This window comes from Otolemur garnettii, unplaced genomic scaffold (assembly GCF_000181295.1).
Source record: "Otolemur garnettii isolate 467f Iridium unplaced genomic scaffold, OtoGar3 scaffold00088, whole genome shotgun sequence".
In the NCBI taxonomy this organism is placed as follows: domain Eukaryota; kingdom Metazoa; phylum Chordata; class Mammalia; order Primates; family Galagidae; genus Otolemur; species Otolemur garnettii.
The window spans coordinates 7,504,385-7,523,008 of NW_003852483.1; the positions used below are offsets into that span (position 1 = coordinate 7,504,385).

Genomic DNA, 18,624 nt, shown 5'->3' on the forward strand with positions numbered 1-18,624 from the left:
CTATGAGAGGACAGCTGTGAGTACTAGGATGGGACAGCTGTGCATACTAGGAGAAGACAGCTATGAGTACTATGAGAGGACAGCTGTGAGTACTAAGAGGGGACAGCTATGAGTACTAGGATGGGCCAGCTGTGAGTACTAGGATGGGACAGCTGTGAGTACAAGGATGGGACAGCTGTGAATACTAGGAGAGGACAGCTGTGAGTACTAGGATGGGAAAGCTATGAGTACTAGCATGTCACAGTCAGAACACAATGTTACAAGGAACATTTGCCTCTTGTTTTGACATGAAGTTCAGGGCCCAGAAGGGCTGGGGGTGCCTAGGTTCTCAGTGTGTGGGAATGGCAGCTATTCCAGGGCCTTACTGAACTGGGCCCCCACCCCTAGCCCAGACTAGCACTCACATAGTGAAGCTGTGGTTGTCATGCGCCTGGATGGGCCAGCTCCCAGGCTTGCTGCTGCTGGTACTGTTGCTGCTCAGGCCCTTGAGGCCAAGGTACGCAGCCTGAACTGTCTCCAAGTCTTCGCCTCTCAGCTGGTACCACAGCTGGGCTGACCTGGAGGAAAGTTTGGGGTGAAGGACTTTGAGCATGCACATATGTCCCTGAAAGTGGCATTTGTGCCCTACCCTGGCCTAGGGTACTGCAGGGTCCAAGTAGGTTAGAAAACCTCTGAAAGACCCAGGCAGTGGATATTCTAGGCACTGTGAGCCATATACTGTTTCCTAAGACAGTTCTGCCATTGCAGCTCAAAAGCATCCAAATACCAGTAGATGATGAATGTGGCTGTGTGCCAATAAAACTTTATTTACAAAAACAGATGCTGGAAAGTTCTGGTGATAGTGCTTATGGATGCACAATCCTGTGAATGTTCTTAATGCCACCAAACTGTACACTTAAAGATGATTAAAATAGTAAGTTTGATGTTATGTGTACTTTACCACAATAAAAAAAATACTAAAATAAATAACAAAAAAAGAATAAATTACTGTGAGGAATAAAACCTGGCATTAGGCTATCACCTGTGGGATATATACAACCAAACCTCAGTCTGTGGTGACAGTGACACCCCCGGGAGGTATGGGAGGTGACTGTGGCTGCCCTGAATACTGCTAGCACAGCAGGATGTATCATATATTTCCTGTGTGTGCAGACTGGGCTTAGTGGCTCACACCTGTAATCCCAGCACTCTGGGAGGCCAAGGCAGGAGGATCACTTAAGTTCAGGAATTGAAGATCAGCCTGAGCAAGAGCAAGACCACTACTCTATAAAACATAGAAAATTAGCCAGGCACAGTGGCGTGCACCTGTAGTCCCAGCTCCTTGGGAAGCTGAGGTTGAAGGATCACTTGAGGCCAGGAGTTCAGCCAGGGCAACAAACAGAGACTATTTAAAAAAATAATAATAATATAAACCTATGGCCTGGCCTATGTTTTTCCACAGTTGTAATGCTTATATAGGCTGGGGCAGCACTTGTTGATTCCCTTATTAGCCAGAGCACCCTCCCAGGGACTCTTAGACCTGAGCCTAGAGCAGGGTGGCAGGAGGAAGCACTCCTACAGAGTCTACTCCCAGTAGCACCCTGAGAACCCTGAGGCCATGAGGCTGCCGTACCTGTTGGAGCGCCGCTGCTCACTCCTCTTCACACACTTGAGGAGGCAGCAGGTGAGGAAGGCCACAGACATGAGGAGGATGATGGCGCAGCTCACAATGGAGGCAATCACGGCCACCTTGAAGCCGAAGGTCTCATGTGGTGGTATAGCTGTGCAGGAGACAACTGCCAGCTCCTGGATACAGCTCACCAGACCCACCAGGCCTGAGAGTTGGGAGTCCCAGGGGTGGTGGAAACAGGGCCTGGGGGTGGATGGGACCCCAGGAACCAGGAAGTCAAAGAGAGGGGTGGATGGGGTCCAGGAGTAAGATGGGGCCTTGTTGACCCTTGGTGTGTCCCATCCTATGGGGAAGGCAGTGAAGCTCTGGTGGCTGAGCAAAGGTCTATGAAAACTGTGTTTGGGGATGGGGCCATTAGGGAAGACTCTCGCCAAGGAGGAGGCATTTTTGCCAGATTTTGCGGGATGTGTAGGAGTTCAGAGTGGCCAACTAAAGAAGCTCTGACAAAGAGTTCAGCATGATGGCCGCCCCTTCTCCCACCCACTGGAGTCCTGACTGAGGAATGGAAAGGGTGGGCTGCAGAGAGCAGATGACAGCAGACACAGCACTGAGGAGGACTTGTCCAGGCTAAGGCTGAGTTTTTGCAATGCCTCAAGCTGGCAAAACCCTTTAGGGGCCTACATGCCTTCTTAGGTCACTTTCTAAGAAGGAGCAAAAGCAAGACAAAGCTCATCTTTGAGGTCAAAGGGTATTTGCCATGAATTAGCTATGTGACCTCAGCTATGTGCTAATAACTAATATTCTAAGGGAAGTTCTGGGCAAGAAAGGCCCTGGGATCCTAATTTGAGTAACACCATATACTCATGTCTCCCAGTTTCCATTTCCCCTGCTTCCTAGCTGGACACTGCTCCAGAATGAATATTATGTTTCCAAATAGTCACATGGCTAAGTTTGGCCAATGGCAGATAAGGGAAAGTGATGTAGGAGAACTTCCCTGAGACACTGGAGCATGCCCTTTCACCCTAGGGACCCTGTCACTCCATTACTACTGTCTGGAATACAGTTACTACCACTTTGGATCATGATGTTGAGGCCACGCCCAACAGAGGCATGCCAGGGAAGAGGCCTGAGTCCCACTTCCATGAAGTACCATGAGCCTGGCTGCCCCATCCTAAGGGTTAAGCTCCACTGTCATTAACTCTGTTATAATTCTGGGTTTTCTGCCTGTTGGAATCTAATCCTAACAGATCTCATTACCAGCACATTATCATTTTAAAAGCTCTGAGAAGTCCTCTAACCCATAAACCCAGCATGTGCCAAACTGTTTTGACTCTGAGCCCTTTTTATGCACAAATCACATTAATATAACACATTCAGCTTCACTTTGGCAATGACATGCTGCGTTGCATGCTCAACAGGTACGATCTCATGGGCCCTTTAACACTCTACAACAAATACAACCAGAAAATGAGAAAACTATGTCTTCCCCTAGACTGGCAGCTCCAGAGCTGGGCACATTAAGGCCCTCTGTGTCCACAGTACTTAGAATTCTTGGTACACAGAATATCCTATTAAGGCTTGCCATGAGCATGCATGAAAGAATGACTGCATGAACATAGTTTCCCACTTAACAGATGCCAAAGTGACAGGCTCAAGTAGCACAGGTAACCTCCTGGCAGTGAAGGGCCAAGTCTGTGGCCGAGCCAAAATTGGAGGCCTACTGGCAGGCCTTGAGTCCATGCTATAGACGTGGCACTCTAAGGGGCAATGGCTCCTATGGAGCAAGGAAGCTGCCAGCATTGGGAATGGGACCCTAAACAATGGCCCAGTTTGTGAGTGGACATCAACACCAGCCATGTGATGGGATTTAGGACCACCCTACCACTACCCCCCACAGCTACTGAGCTTTAGGTAGCTCAGGAGGAAGGGGACCTTACACTTGCACACAGGGGTTCCTGAAGACCATTCAGCAACACTCCCCTTCCAGATGCAGGTGAGGAGGCCAGACCCCACCATCTGATGACCGGAGGGACAGTGGAATAGAAGCACAGTTCCCACGGAAGCACCATCACCACGAAGGACTTGGAAGGTGCCCTGCGGGGGCAGTCGCAGCTGAACACATGTGCCTAGGGAGAGAGGTGGCAGTGAGGGATGGCAGGCAGGGCAGGAACCACGGAGGGAGGTGCTGGCACAGCTGCAGGAAGGAGGCAGGGGCCCTCCAACCACCACAGGAAGCTCCGGAGAAGGCCACATGGAGCCATCTAGACGGGGGCCAAAGCAGAGCCGGATCCCTACATGAAGTACACTCTACAAATGTCTACATGCTCTAAGGATCACTATGTTAAAAAACAAGTGTCAGAAGACAATAAAGGTAAATACACAATTATTTTATTATCTAAGCATAGCTCGAAAGGCAGAAATCAAGGAGAAAAGAGGAAGATGCAATAAAGGTAAATACACAATTATTTTATTATCTAAGCATAGCTCGAAAGGCAGAAATCAAGGAGAAAAGAGGAAGATGAGATCAACAGATTTGACTGAACAAAGAGTAAAAAGCAAAAGCTTCTGTGCTTTTCTAATAACTGAAAAACAAACATAAACTCAGATGGAAAAAGTTAGCAAAGTATATTTAGAAAATGTATAGCAAAGGCATTAAATAAAGCCTTAATTTATGAAGAGATCTTACACATCAATAAATGCTGAACATCGTTTGTTTTTTTTTTAAATGGACTAATGTGAATAAGCAATTCACAAGGGATACAAATGGCCAACAGACATGAAAAAATGCTTACACACAGGTAATCAAAGAAATGCTAATTCAAATGAGAGCTAATCTTACTCTCATCAATGCGGCAAAGATAAAAAGAAGATAATGTGCCAGTCAGCCAGGACTGGGGAGTGACTCCTTCCAGGCTGGGTGCAGATCCAAACCTTTCCTGATGGAGTTTGATGAATACGTAAAGGACCTTACACTGTATATGCACGCACCCGAGGATGGCCAAAGGAAATTAAAACCTGCTGCCAACGGGCAGTGCCTGTGGCTCAAAGGAATAGGGCGCTGACCCCATATACTGGAGGTGGTGGGTTCAAACCTGGCCCCGGCCAAAAAACAAAACAAAACAAAAAAAAAAACCTGCTGCCAAGATTTCTGTACCAGGATGCTCATCTCACAGTCATATAGATTAGTGAAGAGATGGACACAACCTATGTCTCCATCAGTAGGCAATGACTTACTCATCAAAGTACATCCAGACAACAAAATGCCATAAAGCAGTTACAATGATGTCCTTAAATAAAGACAAGGAGAGAGGCTTCAGACGCACCAGCAATCACAAGAATTTTTATAAAATTATAACAACAGCTGGGCCTTCTAAGGGACTTATCATAGGCTGAACACTGTTGTTTGTACTTTACATGCACTAACTCATCACTCCAGGCAGCAACCTTCCCAGGGGGAACTATCATTATCCCCATTTGACAGATGACCAATTGGGGCAGGAGTCTGACATCATTTCCTACACAGCTCGTAGGTTACAGGACAGAGACTCAGAGGTGGGCAAGGAGGTCCCTGTGCCCATTTATGTCTGGCTTCTCCTTCCTGGCAAAATGCACCAGAGTCACCCTGCTTCGAGTGTATCGGCAGCTGGTTTCTTTTTACAGCAGTGAAGTGCTCACTGAGCAATGGGCCTCTGTTTCACTGTTCTCTGCATCTGAGTTATCTTCAAGGATGACTCGAAACTGCTAAGGACATTCTCAAGCCTGTTTCCTAGTGCCCAAGTGTAAAAGGCTCTTCCTCCTGCTTCTCCAGAATTTCCTGTTTTTTGTGCACTGACACTGTAGCACTAGTGTGTCAAAGGTATAGAATATTTGGAAGCATGTTTTTCTTGTTGTTTTCAGGAATATTAAAGAAAAAAAAAGGTATAGAATAGGGAGAAGGAGTTGTGCTATGCATGGCATGTGCAGAGGCAAAGATTGCCGTGAGGCAACTGTCCCTCCCTCCGCACAGGCAGGGACCAAGACTTACTCAGAGATGGGGATGATGGTGGAGACAGAGGTGGCACAGAGTTTGGTGGACCCCATTATTCCATGCTAACACACTACAACCTTCCGTTGTTCTCTGTGTACTATGTCTCTAGCCAAGACTGTGACCCGGGTACCAGGCACAGATGTCCTATTGCCCACTGAGCCTGAGGTGACCTGGCCAAGCTCCTGAGCTCCCCTAACCTGCTTGTCATGCAGCTTCCCCCATTCTAACTTTAATTTTAATTAAAGTGGTCCTTCTATCCTTCAGTTGCTTAGGCCCCAAACCTTAAAACCTACTTGGACTCTCTCAACTCATGACCAATTCTCTAGGAAACTCTGTGGACTCTGATTTCAAAAATTATATTAAAAAACATGTGCAATAGACTGAATATCATCTTCCAAATGTTTTGTGTCTATCCAGGAACAGCTGTCTGGGCTGGCTATGTGCCTAGGCAGGGTCTTCGGCTACAGAGCACAGCAGCCCATTTCTTACCCCATGTCTAAATTCACCTGAAGAGGAAATTGAGGCTCAGAAAGGTCAAGCCGCCTCTTCCCCAGCCATGCTGACCCTGCTCTTTTTTTTTTTTTTTTTTTTTTTTGAGACAGAGCCTCAAGCTGTCCCCCTGGGTAGAGTGCCGTGGCATTACAGCTCACAGCAACCTCCAACTCCTGGGCTCAAGCGAGTCTCTTGCCTCCGCCTCCCAAGTAGCTGGGACCACAGGCGCCCGCCACAACGCCTGGCTATTTTTTGGTTGCAGCCGTCATTGTTGTTTGGCGGGTCCGGGCTGGGGATTCGAACCCGCCACCTTAGGTGTACGTGGCTGGCGCCTTAGCCAGTTGAGCTATAGGCGCCGAGCCACTGACCCTGCTCTTTTTAGGGCTCAGGGTATTAATGGGGCATCGGCAAAGTAAGGTTTCACCCAGGGCCTGCATTCTGCCATCTGAGAAGTGGTAGAAGTTAAGGCTGCTAGAGCTCCCTCACCATGGCAGTGACCATGAAGGATGGCATTTCACTGTTCATGGCTAGACTATACTGATTCACTCCCCTGCAGTACCCAGGGGCCTTCCTAACCTGGGCCTCTGTCCCACAGAAAACTTGGGAGCCTCAGCTGAGATGCTGACAGGGAACGTGTGGAGCCTGGGGTGGCCCTCTGAGGAGATGATGGAGATTGGAAGAGCTTACGATTCATTCACTTTGCTGGGAAGGATGGAGAGACATTGGGTCTAGATCAGCACACACAACACTGGGTGCCTAATGGGTGCTATGCTATGTGTTACTGCCCTGGAGGAAGGTCTAGTTCTGTTAGCTTACAGATGGGGAAACTGAAGCACAGAAAAGCTGTGGGTTACTCTGTGCAAAAGTGGTAGGGATAGAATTGGGACCTAGTGCACTGTGCCTGGAGCCCCATGTGATGGCCAAGCCCGGGGGAAGAACCTGCCTCATCCCTCAGTAGTTTCAACCCCAGTTCCCATCCCTAGAGGTGTCTACCTCTAGTATCTCTTCTCCCCACCCCAGAGTTGCAGCTGGGGATGTGACCACCATGGAAAACTCAATTTTCCATTTGGCCCTGCAGGTAGGAGCAGCCATGAAATTGGACCAAGCCAAAAGAATGTGAGCCTGCACCTAGGCAGCCATGTGACTAAATTTGGCTAATGGGATATGAGCATGTACCATGCCACTTCTACGTTGGGAAGCAAAGATGGTAGAAGTGTGAATGGGTGGACAAACCCTTTAGGCCCTAACAAGAGCCAGAAATAAACTCCAGCTGGAGTTAAACCACCATTTTTTATGGATTTGTTAGTGGATTGACTCAACCCTGATACAAAGCTTCAGTCAACATATCTCAAGCCCAGTGCCCTACTTAGCACTATGGACCCCACCTGGCCCACCCAGGTCTCCAAGACAACAATACAAAAAGAAGAATATCGGTGACAATAATAACAAGAAGACCCAGAGCTTACTCTGTGATGGGCCCTGTGCTGAGCACTTGAGTAACTGTGGGGGAGAAAGCGCAGAAATGAGCACATGGACTCCAGCCTGCTGGGCTCCTTGTCCACCTCTGCCACATACAGATGGGGACCCAGGCAAGGGAACCTGTGCCGGCCTCAAAGTCAGCACTGATGTTGTGCCCACCTCAGGCTGGTGTGAGGAGAAAATGAGGTAAAATCCCAGGGTATTTGAAAAGTGCGTGCTACGTACCCAGGTGGGAGCCATGGGGATCCTCAGATGAACTGCCACCCTCATTTTGCAGCCCCAAAAATCAAGGTTCAAGGACACAGCCAGTTAGTGGTTCAGCCAGGGTCATTTGTGGCCTGAGTCTTCATCCTCTGCCTCCCCCATCCTGTCTGCGCCTTCAGTATCTGGGAAAGGCAGGCCTTTTTCAGGGCTATTCTGACTGCTTCCTGTCTGTAGACCTTCATTATTGGCATTGCTATTAATAATGATGATGCATATTTGAACAGAATATTTTGTTCAAGAAGCATCCCACATTCCTTACCTTGTAAAATCCCAAAAACCTTGCAATGAAGAAATCATCATTACAGATGAGGATCAGAGAGGTGGGCTAACCTGCCCAAAAGTCCACTGTAGAGACAGGGAGGTGGCATAGGAGGAAGCATTTAAGATATCCCAGAACAAGAAGCAGGGGTTAGATACTTACAACACACATGTAACAAGGAGTAGTATCTCTTCTATGTAAATAGCACTTGTATGTTAATAAGATAGTGACCAAAATCACATCAAAAATAAAAGAAGGGCAAATTAGAAAAGAAAAATAGATGGCTCAAAAGCCAGGGGGCAGGGCAATTAGGCAAGAAATGGAAATAAAAGGCATCCAGGGCTCTGCGCCTGTAGCTCAAGCTGCTAGGGTGCCAGCCACATACACTGAGGCCGGCGGGTTCGAAGCCAGGCCAGGCCTGCCAAACAACAATGACAACTACAAGCAAAAAAAAAAATAGCTGGGCGTTGTGGTGGGTGCTTATAGTCTCAGCTACTTGGGAGACTGAGGCAAGAGAATTGCTTAAGCCCAAGAGTTGGAGGTTGCTGTGAACTGTGATGCCACAGCACACAGGGTAACAGCTTGAGACTCTGTCTCAAAAAAAAAAAAAAAGGTATCCAGATCAGAAAGGAAAAGGTAAAATTATTGCCATTAGATAACATAATTTTTGTATACAGGAAATCCTCAGGAATCCACTAAAAACAGTTCCAACTATTAAGTTTTTAGCAAGGCTGTAGGATGCAAAGTCACCATACAAAAGTCAATTGTATTTCTGTACAGAAGCAATAAGCAAACTGAAAATGAAATTTACAATAGCATCAAGAATAAATTACTCAGGAATAAATGTAACAAAAGCACAAAATTGACACTCTGAAAACTATAAACATTGTTGAAAGAAATTAAAGTCCTATATAAGGGGGAAAGTATCCCACGCTCACAGATCAGAAGATGCATTAATAAATACTGTTAAGAAGGTCATACAGTAGTCTCCCCTAACTTATCTGCAGTTATTCTTTTCATGGTTTCAGGTTCCTACAGTCAACCATGGCCCAAAAATAACTGCCTTACTAGTCTTGCACTTTGGGGCCATTATTAAGTAAAATAAAGGTTACTTGAACACAAGGGCTCAGCACCAATTGCAAGGGCTCATACTAGTAGATCTAATAATGGACAGTAGGTCTGTTAACCAAGACCAGTCCAGGTCAGATGGAGCAGGATGAGTGAGATTTCATCACACTATTCAGAATGTGTCACAATTAAAAACTTATGAATTGCTTATTTCCAAAATTTCCATTTACATCATAAGGCCTATCACTTCATTTCATCCTATGGCATTTTATCATCTCATATCATCACGAGAAGGGTGACTACAATAAGTACAATAAGATATTTTGAGAGAGAGAGAGAAAGTCCACATTCACATAATTTTTGTTAAAGTATATCATTATAATTGTTCTATTTATTACTAGTTATTATTGTTAATCTTTCACTGTGTCTATTTATAAATTATACTCTATCACAGGTATATATGTAGAGGAAAAACCCTACCACAGGTATATATGTGTGTGTAGAGTTCAATATTACCCATAGTTTCAGGCATCCACTGGGGATCTTGGATAAGGGGTCACTACTGTATTTCCCAAACTGATCTACAGATTCAATATAATCCCAGTCAGAATCCCAGCTACCTTCTTTACAGAAATTGACAAGCTAATCCTGAAATTCATATAGAAATGCAAAAGACCTAGAACAGCCAAACTGTTTTGAAAAAAGAACAACATTGGACTCACATTTGCCTATTTCAAAACTTATTACAAAGCTATAGCAATCAAAATAGCATGGTACTGGCCTAAGGACAGACCATAGATCAAAGGAATAGAATTGAGTGTCCAGAAATAAAACTTCACATTTGTGATCAAATGATTGAAATAAGGGTGCCAAGACAACTCAATAAAAAAGGAATAGTTTTCAATAATTGGTGCTGGGACAACTGACTATTCACATGCAAAAGAATAAAGTTGGACCCCTATCTCACACCATATACAACAATTAATTTAAAATTAATCAAAGACCTAAATAAGAGCTAAAACTGTAAAACTCTTAGAAGAAAACAAGGGTAGACTCGACACCTGTGGCTCAAGTGGCTAAGGCACCAGCCACATACACCTAAGGTGGTGGGTTCGAATCCAGCCCGGGCCCACCAAACAATAATGATGGCTGCAACCAAAAAAAATTGCCAGGCGTTGTGGTGGGTGCCTGTGGTCCCAGCTACTTGGGAGGCGGAGGCAGGAGACTCCCTTGAGCCCAGGAGTTGGAAGTTGCTGTGAGTTGTGATGCCACGGCACTCTACTCAGGGGGACAGCTTGAGGCTCTGTCTCAAAAAAAAAAAAAAAGAAAAGAAAACAAGGGTAAATCTTTGTAATCTTAGCAAATAGTTTCTTAGATAGGACACCAAAGACAATAAAAGAAAAAATGATGACCTCATCAAAGTTAAAAATGTTCATGTTTCAAAGGACATAATAAAATGAAAAGACAACCTAAAGATATAGAGATAATATTTTGAAATCCTGTATCTGATAAGAGACATGTACCTAAAATATATGAAGAATTATTACAACTCAATTATAAAAATACCACGAAATTTTAGAATAGGCAAAGGATCTACGCAGATATTTTTCTAAAAAAGATATGCTAATAGGGCAGCACCTGTAGCTCAAAAGGGTAGGGCACCAGCCCCAAAGCTGGAGGTGGCGGGTTCAAACCCAGCCCTGGCCAAAAAAAAAAAAAAAAAAGATACGCTAATAGCAGTTAATAAACACATGAAAAGATTCTCAACATTTTTAACTTCAGGGAAAAGCAAATCAAAACTACAATGAGATACCACTTCATCTCTACCAAGCTGGTTATACATAAAAAAACAGATAACAAGTGTTAGGAAGAATGTGGAGAAACTGGACCCTCATAGGCTACTGGTGGGAACATAAATTGGTGCAGTAGCTTTGGAAAATGGCATGGTGGTTTCTCAAACAGTACAGAATTACCCCTATCACCCAGTAATTCTACCCATACACAGGTAAACCTCCAAGAGAAATGAAAACACAAGCCCACACAAATACATGTGCATGAATGTCAACAGCGTTATTCACAATAGCCAGAAAGATGAAACATCCAAATGTCTGTCAACTGACAAATGGATAAACACAGTGTAGTTCATCCATGACAAGGGAATACTATTCAATCATAAAAAGGAAAGAAGTACTGACACATGCTACAACAGGAATAAAAGCTGAAAATATTCTGCTAAGTGAAGAAAGTCAAGAAGGGTCACATTATCATATGATTACATTTACATGAAATACCCAGAATAGGGAAATCCAGAGATAGCAAGTAGAGTAATAGTTGTTAGCAGCCGGGGGGGAGGGGAAAATTAGGAGGTGACCACAAGGGGTACAGTGTTTTCTTTGGGGGTGGTAAAAACATTCTAAAATTGAAGTGATAGTGGCATATTTCTATGACTGTGCTAAAAGCTACTGAGTTGTACATTCTAAATGAATGAATTGTATGGTATATAAATTATAGCTCAATAAAGCTGTTAATAAATCAAGGGGAAAACATTTTGTGTGAATTTTAAAAATGCACATTTAAATCCTAACTTATGGCTCAAGCAGCAAAGGGTTCAAATCCAGCCTGGGCCTGCCAAACAACGATGGCTGCAACCAAAAAATAGCTGGGTGTTGTGGCAGGGGCCTGTGGTCCCAGCTACTTGGGAGGCAGAGGCAGGAGAATCACTTGAGCCCAGGAGTTGGAGGTTGCTGTGAGCTGTGATGCCACAGCACTCTACCCAGGGCGACAGCTTGAGGATTTGTCTCAAAAATAAATAAATAAATAAATAAATAAAACCTAACTTATTTTTGTTCTCTCTTATTTTGGTCAGGATTTAAAAGGCTAGCTCATCAGGTTGGTAAGGATGTTGGGAGAGGGGTACACAGCTCCCAGGGGTGATGTGCAGAGTAGGGAGGGCTTCCCTCCAGGAAGAGTCCCCAAGATGAGCTAAGATGACAATAGCTGGCACAGTTCTGAGCACAGCTCCAAGCTCCTGGCTTGGGCTATTTTCTACAACCCTGGGCTGACCCTCACTGGCCTTGGGTCACCCAGCTCCCACTGGTACAGCTAGGTTTCCAACTCTGAGTCTGGACTCACCACGAATTACTGTGGTCTGTATCCACAGATGCCAGCACAGAAATGAGTGGATGAGTGAATGAGTGAATGCATGCATGAGTGATGGGAGGACCAACCGCCTGGCCTCACAGATAAGAGTCGTGATCAGTGCTCACCCAGTGATAGGAACACCTTTGCTTTTTCAGGATCCTAGGATCTGGATATGCACTGTCCTTCTGGCCAAGAAAGTGGACATGGGATTTTGGAGCCATGGCAGACACACAGGGCAGGCACGGGCGAGCCACGTGGCCCCTTCCCCAGGGCCTCCAGGCGGCCGACACTTCCCAGTCCTCAATTTAGAGCTGCAACTTCTGCATTCTTCATCAGCTCCCCAGGCCCCTGTGGCCTGGAGAAGAGGCCCCACCAGCTAGAGGTTTGGGAGTAGCCAGGGAGGGCAACATCCTTTAAAAAGAAAACTAGAACTTCATCACAAAACTAAGATGCCTAGCGGGGAGGACCAAGGGATGGGGACATACATGGTAAAGGAGGCAAGGAAGGATGTTAAGGAATCACACCAGTGGCTGTATAGTCATAAAATCCTTACAACACTTCTGCATGTTTGAAAGACATAAAAATGCAAGAGCAAATCTTAAGGATCCCTGCTGCTGATATCTAAATGACCCCCTGAGTACATATCCTCCCTTCTACAAGGCTCAGGAGGGGAGGGGCTGTCCTGCTCCCTGCCCAGGGCTGCCAAGCCAACTGTGCACTGGCCTGGAGTCCCACATGGGGCACTCACCCAACCTACATGTTGTGGCAAGAACATGGGTTTCTGTCAAACAAGAGGGATGTGGCTACCAAAGCCTTCTGAGCATCTAAAGCAGCCAAGCCCAGCTCTGGAGCCAGAGAAACTGGGTTCAAGGGTCAGCCTAGCCTTACCAGTGGAGTGATGCTGGTCACTTCTCTGCCCTGGGTCTGTGTCCCCACCTACAAATACTGCAGTGTGCAGAGTAGGGTGAGGATTGAATGAGATGCCTATGGCTCTAGCAAGGAAACCACCACTGTTAACTTCCTTTAAGTGTGTCTTAGAAAGAGCACCCCCACGCCCATTTTGTGTGGACGGTGGGGTGAGGAGAAGGGGGGGTACTGAGAGGTCCCGTCTCGGTTCATATTTTGTCAACAGCCACATCCTGTGCTCTCTGTCACCAAGTGTGGCTATGACAAAGGTTCTCCGCCTCTGAAGGCACCTGCAGGTGGTGCACTATGCTTCACAGTGATCTCCTCACTAAGATCCCCAGAGTCTGCCTTGCCTCAGTGAGCCTCATAAACATGAAGGCTAAAGGTCACATGAAGTCACCACCCACAACCAAGAAAGGAGACTAGCCAGCAATGTAATACTGACCTATAAGAAGCCCAGTATATACTGTCAAATTAAAAACATAAATAAAAGTACAAAACAATTTGGAGTGCAAGCTCAGTAAAATTGATGTTGGCCCCATCACTGTACATGTGCAGGGTGTGCAGCCCCTTGTGGGGGCTGCAGAGGCGATAAATGCAATTTAGAGCATCAACCCTTCATCTCTAGCCAGCTGACCTAGGGGGCTCATGCCCTGGGGGCTAACATTAAGCATACTGTACTAATGGCCTTCCTTTAAAAATAAAACCAAAGAATCTGGGGGAAGTAACTGTGGTAGGAAGGGAAAGGGACGAGCCCTGGTCTGCCTCCTGGTACTATCACAGGGAAACTTTTGCCCACATTGGGTAGCCAGGAGGTTCAGCCTCCTCCAATCCATCATCTAGGGGAGATGCCGGGAGGCCACCAGAAAAGAAGCCACTGGCTGGGAATGCCCCCTCTTATGCTGTAGCCTCTAGTACTACAGTTCTCAACCTGTGGGTCGTGACCCACAGGAACTGTATTAAAGGGCTGCAGCATTGGGAAGGTTAAGAACCACTGCGCGGAGTGGGCAGGTATCTTAAGAGGTTAACCCATGGGTTCTTGGGGTCTGATCCTCATATAACCACTTTCCAACAGCAGATCCTGGACCTATATTTCTCACCTAGCTCAGCCTCAACTTCCCTGACTACAAAATGGGTGACCTGCCCTCCCAGGATCAAAGGAGGAATGGGACCACTTCTGTGGAGACTATGGAGCAGGGGAAGGAGGATCACCCCTAGGCCAGGGCTTTAATTGAGCACCCTGGGGCATGAGACCCACAGGTACACTGGACCCCAATCCCCAAGGTCCATGGAATTCAGAGGACTTTTAGCCCCTCAGTCCCTATACCTCCAGCCCACAACACTCAAAGGACTTTCAACCCTACTCTTCCAGGCCCCAACAGGATCTCCTGTACTCTTCTCTGGATCTGGAAGCAAGCAAACATTTCCTCTGGGCTGAGCCTATTTTCCAGATAAGGAAACTGAGGCCCACAGGCCTGCCCAAGGCCCCTAGGTATATAGACTTCTGCATCTTCAGGATAATCCTTTTCATAGGACTCTCAAGAAACTCTGAGCCAGGATGGGGCAGTCAGGTAGTGCAGTGCCAGCAGCTATGGTGGCACCTCTAAATCATCAAGGCATGGTGGATGGGGCTGGTGGGCTCCATCAACCATGTCCCTAACCACTACACATCTAAGTCCCACTCATACAGAGAGAAGCCCTGAGTCCCAGACTAAAGAGCCACAGCCGCCCCTCACTGATAGCCCCCCAACCTGAAGTCCCAGGGCAGCCACCTCTCACTAACTCCTGACAGCTTCTCCCCACACTTGATGACTGACAGACCCACATTCCCTCCCCTGTTTAAAACCCTCATGAACTTCCAATTGCCCTGGATGCCTCTGAAGGGGATGCCCCTCACTGTCCTTCAGGACACCCCACATTCTCTAAAGCTAGAGGCAGAGGCCCTGCCTGCCCACAGGACCCTTGGGGATACTGGACGCTGCATGTTCTCCAACTCTTCTCTGGAACATTTCTTATTTGGTACCCTTTAGACCCCTTTTTCCACTACATGCAAGTAAATGAGAAGGATGACAATAGGAAATGGGTTTGATGCGAACAAAATACAAAATAAAAACACAAGGGGCTTGGCTTGGCCCAGCCCAGCCCAGCCCAGCCCCATGGTTCAGTGGCTGGTAGATGCCATGTGGCTTTCAGCCCACCTGCAACAGCTAAACCCTCTCTCTCCCTGGCCCACACCTACTGAGAGCTGCAGGCCTGACTTGAGTGGGTCCACATCCTCCCAGACCACACCTCCCCCACCCCTGCAGCCCTCTGGGAGTCTGAGAACAATCCTTGCTTGTTAATCTTTTATCTAGAACCTTGGACCACAGGCCAGCCCCTCTGTCCTCCTTTCTGGCACCACACGGCCATTACACCCTGACCTTGTTCGCTGTGGGACAAGGTAAATAAGTTCCCTTTTATGCTGGGGCTGTGGCTGAGGGTAGTAGGAGGGAAAGAAGCAGCCTCACTAGACTTGGTGCCGAACCTTATCCCTGCCTGCCAGTGAATCTCTGTGACCTTTCTCTTAGTCTCAGTTTCCCTAAATGTGAAATGGGAAATCTCAGGAGGGATTTCTCAGAGAGTTCAAAGGGATGATGTGTACACGTGAAGGTGGTCTGAGAGAGAGCAAGTTTCCCAAGACCCTGGCATCCAACCCTGGCTGTATCTCCAAGTAAGTCACCTGCCCCTCTGAGCCCACCTCCACATAGAGGGTGGGCACAGGGTCCAGAGCAGCTATAAGCTTGAGTGTCCCAGACTGAGCAGCAGGTCACCCTCACACTGTGGAATGCACACTGTGGAATGCACACTGTCCTCGAGAACAGTAGTGGTTAATTAATTTCTAAGGAAAAGTGTGTCCCCTAAATCCTTGGCAGGGAAAACTGAGCATCTAGGAAGCGTGCCTCTTATCCAGCAGCTCTGCCAGCACCCTAGCAAGAGGCAACCAGGCATCAAGGGGCACATAAGCCTCCCTTTGATTCACATGAGTTCTCACTGGGCCTCAGTTTCTCCTCTATAAAATGGGCACAGCACAGCTATGAGGCAGGGCTTCAGGGGTGAAGCCAAGAAGATGCCCATAGAGCTTGCCTTCAACTAGCTGTCCAGACTCCTGCTATCTCCCTTTCCAGGCCCTTCCTTCAAGGTCCCTTCTAGGGGTGTTACGGGGAGGGGGTCACCTCCAGCCACTAGAACCCTGCGTTCCTGGACAATCTCCCAGATCAGGGAGTGCTGGAGCTGCCCTGGGAGCAGGGCCAGGGACCGGCCATGCACCAAACTTTACAAACTCCTGCTCTGAGTCACCCTCCCCAACCCCAGCCCCTCACTTGGCCACACATGGGAGAGAAGAAAAGACTCTTGGGATGCTAAGTCCACTCTTCATTTCTATTCTAGAAAGACCAGTGGTAATAGCCCCATTTTTAATAAAATGTGGGAAAAACACACACTCTAGTGCTGTGTTTTAGACAGTGCCAAAATGTCTCCAGCCCCATCTTGCACTTTATAGCACAAGAGACTGAGGGCCCCATGGCAGGGGAGTGAAGAGTATAGATGACCACATTACCCCTGCAGCAGAACAAGGACCCTCCCTGGGCTCCACCTGGCCAGTCCACAGCCTGGAAGCAGATATAAGTGCTCCCTACTTAGCATATGGGGAAAGTGAGGCACAGAGGTGGAGAGACTCACACTATGTCAGAGGGGGGATTCTAAGCCCAAACTGGGAAGTGCTAGGGTCTGAGGGGCATGAGCTGCTGCTAGTCAGAGGCAGGGACAGAGGAACAAAAAGGAGCACAGAACTCTGGACTCTGAGACCACCCCCACCCCATCCTTTTGAGATTCCTAGCAAACAGCCTTTTGTATGCAAATATGCCAGAGCCTCCTGCCACTCCCTTGCCTTAGCTGACCTTGGGAAAGTCCAGCTACCTCTTCAAGAGGCCCTGGACACCCACTCCCCCAGGCTGTTGTGCCAGTAGAAGGGGGTCCCAGGATGTATCAGGCTCTGGGCAGGCCACCTTCAAACACAGAAGAAAAGTGCTCCTCACACCAGCACCAAATAAGGGACCCCCAGCAGTAAGCTGCCTGGGGAAGTAAAAATTAACCAAGCCCAGGAAGGCCAGGGACGAGTGTCAGCTGCCACATTGCTGAGGTATACACCTTTGCTGAGTGACTTAACTTCCTGGGCCCCAGTTTCCCATCTGTGAGAGAGAGCTAGTCTCCTGCCAGTTGCCCGGGGCCTCTCCACTCCAGGCCTCAGCTCCTTCTGTGCAAAGAGCCTAAACCCAGTGCTGGCCTGAAACACCCAGGCCCTACGAACCTAATCTTACTAGGCAGTTGTGACAGGAGTAAGCCTTTGGGACGTCTGAAATACAGGGTTCCAGTTTGGTTCTATTTCTAAAAGAGTTTGATTTTGGAAGCATTAACGGAGCAAAACTGGCATTTGACCCCAGTGCTTGCTCTGGGGTTCAATTAAAAGTGCCTTCAGGCAGCCCCTCCCCTCTTGCAGGTCAGTTTCTCCATCTGTAAAGTGGGGCCGCAGTGGCTACCACTGAACCCTGAAGCAGACGCCTCTCTCTGGCGTAGAGAGGGCGCCCAGCTCGCCCCTTCCGCCCCGAGGCTGAGTGCCTTACCAGGTGGGGCCAGTTCCCACTTCCCCAGGCATTGAAGAAGGCCGAGACTGGGCGCCCGGAGCCCGTGAGGCGTGACCCGCCACACGGTCCGCAGGAGTCCAGGACCGCGGCAGGGCGACCACCTGGGAAGGTGCGCAAAGTCCCTAGGCAGACGGCTACATGCCATAGCTTAGCTTCAGACCGTTCGCAGCTGGGCTTGGGCTTCGCTGGGGCGCCCGCTGGGCCGGCGGAGGGTTAGAAAGGTTAGTCCTCGGGACGGTCCGTCGCTGTGACCCCTATCTCCGGGGCCCCCTTCCCTTGGCTTCCCCGTCTGTGAAATGGGCACAGAACCCGTACGCGGCTCCGTCGCCCCAGCCCTCACCTGTGTGGTTGCCGGGGGCGGGCGTGGCGCCCCTTGTCCGCCCCCGGGGCCTCCCCTTGCCGCGGAGAGTCGCTGCCGCCCCGCGCATCCTCCGCGCTCCGTGGCGCTTGGCCGAGCCTAGTCCGGGCGCGGAGCGAAGCCGGCGGGAGGGGCGTGGCCTGCAGAGGCATGCCCTTCAAGGGGCGGGGTCGTGCACCGACCAGGCCCCGCCCACCCCTGGGCCGTGCTCCGGGGGCGGCTCCTGACCCAGGACCAAAACCCAAGAGAGCAAAGCCAGCCAGGTGAGAAGTGTCTGTCCTCCTGGGTCTTGCAGGCGCGGTTACTTCTGCCCCCACACCTTTCCCCTCCTGATCCTGACCT

At 48.3% G+C, this 18,624-nt stretch overlaps 1 protein-coding gene across 1 annotated transcript in view; it reads right to left on the reverse strand.

Annotated features, from left to right (window-relative positions):
- Nucleotides 1–18,352, reverse strand: part of SUSD3 (sushi domain containing 3) — a 24,152-nt gene extending 5,800 nt beyond the window's left edge. The window contains exons 1-4 of the mRNA XM_003795065.3: nucleotides 18,265–18,352; nucleotides 3,547–3,735; nucleotides 1,613–1,760; nucleotides 405–557 (exon numbers count right to left, since the gene is read on the reverse strand). Coding sequence (XP_003795113.1) covers nucleotides 405–557; nucleotides 1,613–1,760; nucleotides 3,547–3,735; nucleotides 18,265–18,352 — 578 coding nt within the window. The remainder of the gene's footprint in view (nucleotides 1–404; nucleotides 558–1,612; nucleotides 1,761–3,546; nucleotides 3,736–18,264) is intronic.
- Nucleotides 18,353–18,624: the final 272 nt, after the last annotated feature.